The 8,686-nt window shown below is 36.8% G+C and overlaps 1 protein-coding gene and 1 long non-coding RNA gene across 2 annotated transcripts; one reads left to right on the plus strand and one right to left on the minus strand.

The window, feature by feature from the left end:
- The first annotated feature begins 3,893 nt into the window (after positions 1–3,893).
- Positions 3,894–4,421, plus strand: LOC114826627 (ethylene-responsive transcription factor ERF019-like). Its single transcript, XM_029107291.2, has one exon. The coding sequence runs from the start codon at positions 3,894–3,896 to the stop codon at positions 4,419–4,421; it is 528 nt and encodes a 175-aa protein (XP_028963124.1).
- Positions 4,422–5,685: 1,264 nt separating this feature from the next.
- LOC139197937 (uncharacterized) lies at positions 5,686–7,203 on the minus strand. Its single transcript, XR_011583343.1, has 3 exons — positions 6,989–7,203; positions 6,479–6,839; positions 5,686–6,053 (listed from the first exon to the last, which is right to left on the minus strand). It is a non-coding gene; the product is annotated as an uncharacterized lncRNA (long non-coding RNA).
- Between the last annotated feature and the right edge of the window lie 1,483 nt (positions 7,204–8,686).

Below are 8,686 nucleotides of genomic sequence, written 5' to 3' on the forward strand. Positions count from 1 at the left end.
TTTAAGAGCAGTTTGATAACCATTTAATCGATGAAAGCATTCAAAATCAAATTTTATTTTAAGTTGTGTACACTTTTAAGATTTTATTTTCTTTCATTTTTCTTTTTTTCGTCCTTTCTCGGTGCCATTCTTCATCTCCCCCTTCCTCATATCTCAAGCACGAAAAGTAAAAATCAACGAACAAAGATGGAATGATTATCGCTGGAATGTACCTAAGAGGATAGTTGGACCAACAAATTGGTCAAGGATTAAAATGGCAAATGTGGAAACCAGGAACTCTAACAAGAACCAAACAAATTTTGAAGTTCAACGTTGTGTTTCACAAAACTGGATAACTCAAGTGTACCAAAACAACGTACCCTATATGTTGTTTTAACTGAGGACTTTCAACTGAAATGATCTTTAATTTCAATTCCTAATTGCTGAAATTATCAAAAATTAAATATCGACGATATAATGATCAAATATCAATAAAATAAAAATAACATACTAAACCGTGATTATTTCATCAATTGAGATTTGAAAATTAATCATATATCGACAACATACTAAAAAGTCATTTCACCATAATTTCCAACAAGTAAATCTTCGTTATTAAATTGTTAAATAAAAATTTAACAATCGAAAATTTCGATGCATAAGATTTTCTCGAAACATACTAGAAAATATGTTGATTAGGCTAACCCATTAACTTTATGAAAATTAATCATATATTAACAACATACCAAAAAGTCATTTCACCAGAATTTCTAGCGAAATTTCGATGTATAAAATTTTCTTCAAACATACTAGAAAATATGTTGATTAGGCCAACCCATTAACTCTTTGAATCCCCAGAAGCCACACGGAAGTTTTCATTGCAATTTCGAGTCAAAAATCTACTCTTTGTATTAAATGCAAAGTATTTCATTGAATGCAGAATTTAAATTCATATGGTTTGATTTTAGCAATTTTCAAAAAAGAGCAAAACCTTTAGCAATTTCGAAAAAAGAGCAAGACCTTTAGCAGTATCAATCAATGCCCAAAAATAGTTGCATGCATAAACACTAAAAAGGTTATTTTCGTCCGTTTATGGAGAGATTCAGCTCGACTTGTTCAAACATTTTTCCTCTTGACATGATATCATGGACCCAGTCAAAATTGAGTAAGCATAACAAAATCCAACCTTCATCCCTAGAATTTCTTTTCAACCCCCTTGCTCTTTCTTTCTCTCCATTCTGCAACTCGATTTCTCTTTCTCATTCTCCATTTTCTTCCAAACATAGAATTTGCCAACCTGATTTTCTTTCACGTTCAACATTCACCGTCCCAGTTGCAAACTTGAATTTTTTGAATTGTACAATATTTTTTTTTTCATTTTGGACCGTGGAATATTATTTCTTGTAATGCTTTGATGGGAAGTGTTAATAGCTACTAGCAGTTCTTGTAATGATTATGCGTTCTATCTGAAGGTGTTAATTTTTTATCATGTTAATTGAACTCTTGGAAATTACTACTAAGAATCTTATTGCCAATTCAAGCTTTATGTTATTTTTTGTGTAATCATGTTTGTGTAAGGGTGCAAGCATCTTCCAAAGCCTATTTATATTGGTAGCTGTACTTAGATTGAACAACGCATTATGAACTAATCAATTGTTGAGGAAAAATGGTTAATTTTGAGACATTGGATTTAAGAAGCACTAATTGTTTTGGTTAGTTAAAATTATTTTTCGTAAAGAAATCACAATTCAAATGAGAAAGGGAAAGAAAATACATATTTGATTGGTTTATATTTCCATATCAATATATATATATATATATATGTTTATGTCTTTTTCAGATTGTGCACTAAAAAAAGAATTTATGTCATAGGAGTCAAAAAAGAAATCCGAACAAATCCATAAAAGAAATCATTACAAATTCGTAGAAATCTATAATAGAAATCCATAATAATTTGTCAAAATCCATATGGAATTGTACAATCTATTAAAATCTTTTGAAATTTGTCACTTAAAAAAGTTCATCAAAATCTTCTGAAATCCAAATTAACCACACACCCTTGGTGTATCGGATCGTGTTTTCGGTACATTGAAAAATATTTCTTACTAGTATTACGCAACCAAAAGCAAATAACATGTTGTGCAGGTGACAACTTCAATAAAACTACATTTTAAGGATAACATGTGGATTTAAAACATGGTTTATAAATTTGATATATATAGTAGAGAAGCATCAATTTGGTCAAAGGGATTCACACAATATTGGAGAGATCAAATTAGGAAGGAGTGTGTTTGTAGGAGAGGGAAACCAGCTACGAGCAAAACATATTTGAATTTCAACGTTGTGCGTTTCAATATTGGAGAGATCACATGCAAACAAGATTGTGACTTTTGGGTAATTTTTTGGTTCCACTTGCCGACCAAACCTTATCTTTTCTTGTTTTGAACTGGCAAAGCATTTTCCGTGGACTTGGTCCTTTCGTTAAATTTAAAAAACCGACGTGGTAAACTGGTTGAGGACTCGTGACATCATGGCTTAGGTAATATACAATGAATGCCGACCTCGCGCGTCAACCCCTCGTCAAACCAAATTCTCAAAGACTCCAAGATATTTTCTGACGTGACTCCCTCTCATACTTAAACTACATGTAATGCTACATTTAACATATGTTTGCACGATTATTTGTATTATTTCTTTAATAAGAGTAATATTAGGTAGATTAAATTTATTGATTAATTTTGTTGATTAATTTTGCAAGTAAAATGATGTGTAGAAAAAAAATACATTAATCAATATTTAAAGAATAGTCCTATCTCTATTATAAAGATAGTACAAATGTATAGTGAAAGTAATATTTTTATTAAACTCCCCCAAAGTTGATTACTCATTCCCGACGTGTATTTCTAATCATAAATCTCAGTTATGAGAGATTTTTTAGTATGCTTGGTGGTACACTATGTGCTACTATACAAGTGGTGAGATACTTGTATTTGTATTAAAAAAAATTAACAACTTAAAAATAAAACTTCCTACCACTTATATAATAACACGTAGTGTACCGCTTGTGTTCAGAACAAATGAAATTTCTCTCAATACTCCGCTTTCATGCTCACCTTAATTAACCACGTGTGTTTTTCTGTAGGAAATAAAATACCGTCTATATCCTCTATGTTTTAGACTTTAGTAGCCCAATTGACATAACACGTGTTTATCTTTACTGTTTTAGTCTAATAATGAACAGTTACGAGTCGTTAATAAATAGTTTAATTATTTATAAACAATTAAAATTACTTATGATATCAAGTAGGTTATCATCACGGGAAACCCAACAATTATACGTGTTTCACGTCATTCAATTGTGTTATCTGTGTATTAAATTTGAAAATTTATCATACATGCTGAAAATATTAAGAATATAAATATAACATGATAAATGATAAAAAATAGTTAAGTGAACTTTCTCCAATATTAATTTTATGATTAAATCTCAATTTTATTGATGATATCAAAACCTAACAATGTATTATTATGTATTACGAATCCATTCAATATATATCCCTATCATTACACTGAATCCAATTGACATATATCCTTATCTTGCTTCGGTGTCTCTCACCATCCATACCGCTTCTAGTTTCTGGTATTTACTTTGACCTTAGAATATTTTGACCTTCCCCTCCCTCGGACATGATATGCTACAGCTACAAAATTAATTCATTATTGCACCTTTGACTATCGTAGTTGTTCAACCTATATAAACACTTCCTCCCATTTCCCTTTTTCATTCACAGATTCAATCGGAACGTTTCCCACATCTTCCTTACTAGCTACTTACGCAGACAAGTCAGAACTCAGAAGAGAAAGTTCATATTTGTTATATATATAGTTTTACACATATATATATCATCATCATCATGAGTTACAGTTCGGAAGAAAGCGGGAGTCCTCCATGCAGCACATCAAACAGAAAACTCAAGGGGGTGCGCCAACGAAAATGGGGCAAGTGGGTGTCCGAAATCCGAGTTCCGGGGACCCGAGACCGGCTTTGGTTAGGCACCTTCTCCACCGCAGAGGCGGCAGCGGTGGCTCGAGACGTTGGGTATTATTGCTTGCGTCGACCTTCCACGTTGGAAGGCCTTAACTTCCCGTTGAGGTTACCGTCTTGTGTGAGGGATGATATGTCGCCCAGGTCGGTGCAGAAGGCAGCTTCAGATGCTGGCATGGCAGTGGATGCTCAGCTGATTGCCAACAAGTCCCCGCCGCCGCAGCCAGCTGGAACTGGAAGCAATGCGGTTGAGACGACTGAGTTTCGGGAAAATGGTTATATGGGAGAGACTTCGACTTCTACTTCTATGAGCAGTTGGGGAGGAGGACATGGGTTTGGCAATGGCGGTGATCATCAGGGGTGCTTGAGCATTTCCGTTGAAGATTATGATCTCTAAATCTAATTATTAAGTGTCGTCAGTCAAAGTTATACGGTTTTTTATTTTTTATTACAAATGACATTCTATACTAGTTTACTGGACAAATTTGAATTCGGAACGCAGTATGGTGGAAGAGAAAGATCCTATCAGAGCAATCCATCACTGCTTGTAACTATGATTTTGGTCCATGGAAGTTTTAGCAATGTTAGCATAAAGTTATTAACTAGAACTATACACATGTTTGTGGGTAGGATTTGGTAGAATATATATGTAGCACTGTTTCACACTCACCGTAAGACTAAGTCTAGCTATGCCATAGAAATGGAAACAGACTGGTTATGATTTACAATACGACTTTGACCTCCTATAAAAAGGAGTGGAGTTGCATCTTTTTAATATTGAAAGAGACGCAAGCTGAATTTGAGACCTCCTTATAAGGAGAGAGAGGAAAACAAATCTAGACTTTCGCGTGAATTCACTGAATTGTTTGAATGTACAAATAATAAACAAATCATGAAAAAAGAGGAAAACAAATCCAGAATTTCGTATGAATTCACTCAACCAACTGAATTATTTGAATGTACAAATAATGAACAAGTCATGTTTCAGATACTTTGTTGAATTCAACGATCCTCTATGGAAAAAGGCAAGTGTCCTATGATGATTTGGAACCCAATTAACACTTCAATAAATTTTATGGTGAATTTCTAAACCACGTTTTAGTGCTGCAAATAGAGCATATATATTAAATTCAACAGAAACCCCAGAAAATGGTGCCATTTTTTGTGCAACCAGTGACACCAAGTGACAACTATTAACGAAAGGCGATATACTAATATGGAAATCATTTATACTATTGGTGGTGCCACTGAAACAATATATTAGTTTCAAGAGAGTTTCTCTCCACAAAGTGACAATAATTGTTTCTTTCCGTTTTTTGGGTTAAAACTACAAATGTTTTTCTTTAGAAATAACTTAAGCATCATTCATAAGATAGTACAAAGATGCCCAGATGAACTAATCATCACTCAAAAATGAAAATTCTGAAACAAATGTCATACTTAATAAGAAGAAGCGCATGTTTGGATCGATGACATAGCTTCAAGATTGTTTCTCGATCTACCGACTTCCTTCAACATCCCACTGCCAATTTCGGAGGATCTGCTGATTTCCTTCAAGCTTAGATGTACTTGTTTGCACTGTGTTCCATTTTATGTTGGTCTTATTCGGTTTGATTTACAATCATCTCCATGCATTTTATGTATGTACACAAAAGGGGTAATTCAGCTGAAGACGTTTTACACTCATGGAATCTGTTCTTACAGACTTACAATCATGACCCAAGGGAAACCAAAATTGAAATTTCAAAGAATTAGTCAAATGAAACCAACTTACCTGCTTGTTTTTCGAGTTTGAACTCCGCCAGACTATGTAAGAAAATCTTGTTCGAAATAATCAAGGAAGAAAGCAAGTGCCAAAATTTGAAGATTTTTTCTTTTGAGCTGAACCAAAACTTGAAAATTGAAAACAAAACGGCATCAGTCACCACCATACAAGTAGGAGTTTCAAGAGAGCCATCCTTATATATAGGCCGTTCTTTGCTTGTCTGAAATAGGCAGCTCGTGGATCCCCATCAACATCCACGGTAATCTGCACGACATTCAGAGAAATAGAAATTAAGAATGATAAAAGCAGGTTTGCTATAGGGTTCAAAATCATTTCATTATCACGTGTTTACCTCGTCAAGTCTAAACTTTGAATGTTAAATGGTTACGAGGCGATCTGTTTACTTGTAGGACCAAACTCTGTCATAATTGTAAACTAGTAGTTTCCAACTTTCCATTCAGTTCCTAGTTATTTGTTACAGTTCGCTATTTTTCGTTAAATGGTACTTAGAGGAACTTTCCAACTTTATTTTATTCGAGAATTGCAAGTCTTTACACCCACCAATCGCCAATTGCTCCAGTACTTCATAAAAGTTCGTAGAACTATTCATCAAACAAATGCGCAATAGAAAACGAAACTTTTCTATCAAATTGATAAACAAAATGAGCAAGCAGGAGGAGAGGCAGTACCAAAAGCACAACCAAAAGAATCTCTGGTGCTTCTCTAAGCCAGAATGCTGAATTTCATCACCTGGGTTCAGTCGAGCATCATCATTCCTCATTAGCTTTTATCTTCACATCCCTCCTCAACCCGTATAGTGATTTGGAAAACGAAGCATCTGCCGAAGAAAACAAACAGAACCCAGAAAACAAAATCAAATTCCTGAACAGAGTAACGACAGAACAGAAGAGAACAGCCACTGATCGATAGAAGAGTCGGAATTCCTGTAGTTCGTAAGCTATGAGTTTCGAGAACGAGCACGAGCAAGGAGAAGAACTCGTCATCGTAGTCGAGAACCCTGTGGAGGAAGGGTCTTCGTAAAGCTAACACCTGTGGTTTTTTGTTGAAATTAATTCGACATTAATTTAAACTTAACTTAATAAACAGAAGATTAAAAGATCAAATTTTTGCAGCATCCCACCAAAACCCAGAGAGGAACAATGAATAGAGTTTCAGAGAAAGGAAGGAAATGAACTTACGCTGATGGAATAGGTGAGGGTGGCGCGGAGACTGGCGGGGAGCTGCTGAGCCGCCTCCATCTCGAAGAAGGTGGGGCGAGTCCCTTGGCCTCCCGCCTGAAACAACATCTTCTTTTGCTGCAGAGAAGGATAATGAGGAACTGTGTAAAAAAACACACTGCCTTCCCTCTGGAATTTTGACAGTCTGAAGTACAAATTTCCACCAAAAGCATGCCAATGCCATACAATTATCAATTTATCCATTTTCTATTTGGGAAAAAATTGGGCCCAAATATGGTAAAGCCCAAACAAAGAGACCCTTTTTCTTTCTCATCATATTGATAGTATATAGATGTCGTGTGTGTAGAAACATTCTCAAATACGGGTAATGTGCAACTCATGAGCAAAACTCACCCGTATAAATGGAGAAGGTCTCGAAGTCTTTACTAGAAAACTCAAAGTTAGATGGCCGCCCAAAGAAATGGTCTACATAACCCAGCTTGTAGAAATCAGCTTGACTATGAGTACGCGAATCCTCGAACCCTTCAACTACTCATTCTCCTCGAGCAGACCAGCACGGACGCACTGCAGCTCCTCCACTTCCTTTTTCAGACAGTCGTTGTTCTTCAAAGCACCCTGGAGCTCCAACACTTGAGGTTCAAGCCTATCAACGACCTTTTTGAAGTGGATCACTTGATTATAAGCAGCGATCAGTTCTTCATCCTTTGCGTAAGCAGCAGAGCGAAGCTCAGAGACAGCACGCTCAAGGTCTTGAATCTGAAGTATGTAACACCCGATCTCTTTCTCTGAACTTTCCTACTTAACTTGGATCATGTCAAGCTTGGTCTTCAAATCCATGATCTCCTAATGAGCAGTCTCAAGCTGCAGAGAAGTGGAGGTAGAGATATTAGACCCTTTCAAAGTGGCAAGCTCAGATTCCAACCTTTTGACTTTCTCAGCCGAGGAGTAAGCTTCGGCTGCCACAATCCTTACCACCTCCTTGGTAGCCTTGGTGTCTTCTTGATCAATGAGGATAGACTCGGCTGCTAGAATCGCCGTTTTCTACATCATAGCCAGCAGATCAATCCTTCTATACTCGGTTGTATGCTTCGCAAAGGAACTTGGACCAACAACCCCTTTGACGCCATCAACAAACTTGGCATACACATCCATGTCCTCGAGCAGATATGGTCTCAAGATCACACAAATCTCAGCAGCTTCCCCAGAAACAGACTTGGTGGACTTCTCACAACTGCCTACACAAGCAGTCTCCTTCTTCTCAGCAGGCGAATTAGACCCAGCAGCAAGGGGAGAGGGTTTTGGCGCCACTTTGGCAGCAAAGTCTACCTTATCGCTCTTCATGGCAACAATTCTGAAGGTGAACCAGACTTAGCCCCCGACGGACGTTTTGGCACAAATTTTGGCACTGGGGGCACATCGAAACTTCTACGCTGAGCAATCTTGTCAGCAATCGAACTAGCCACTTACGGAATGGCAGGCGTCACTAGCACAGATCTAGCATCCTCTTCTTTCTTTCCCTTGGAGGAAGTCAAGTCAATCACGAGCTTGGGGGCAGCTGGCAAACCTTCACGAGCAGCGGAAGAAGTCTTTAGCTTTTTCTCAGCCGGTATCTCCTAAGCAGGTAGGGAAGATCTCTTCTTTCCATCTTCATGCACGGCAGGCTCAACTATAGTGATCGGACGAGCCAACGTCTCAGCC

Source organism: Malus domestica, chromosome 08, assembly GCF_042453785.1.
Source record: "Malus domestica chromosome 08, GDT2T_hap1".
Classification (NCBI taxonomy): Eukaryota; Viridiplantae; Streptophyta; class Magnoliopsida; order Rosales; family Rosaceae; genus Malus; species Malus domestica.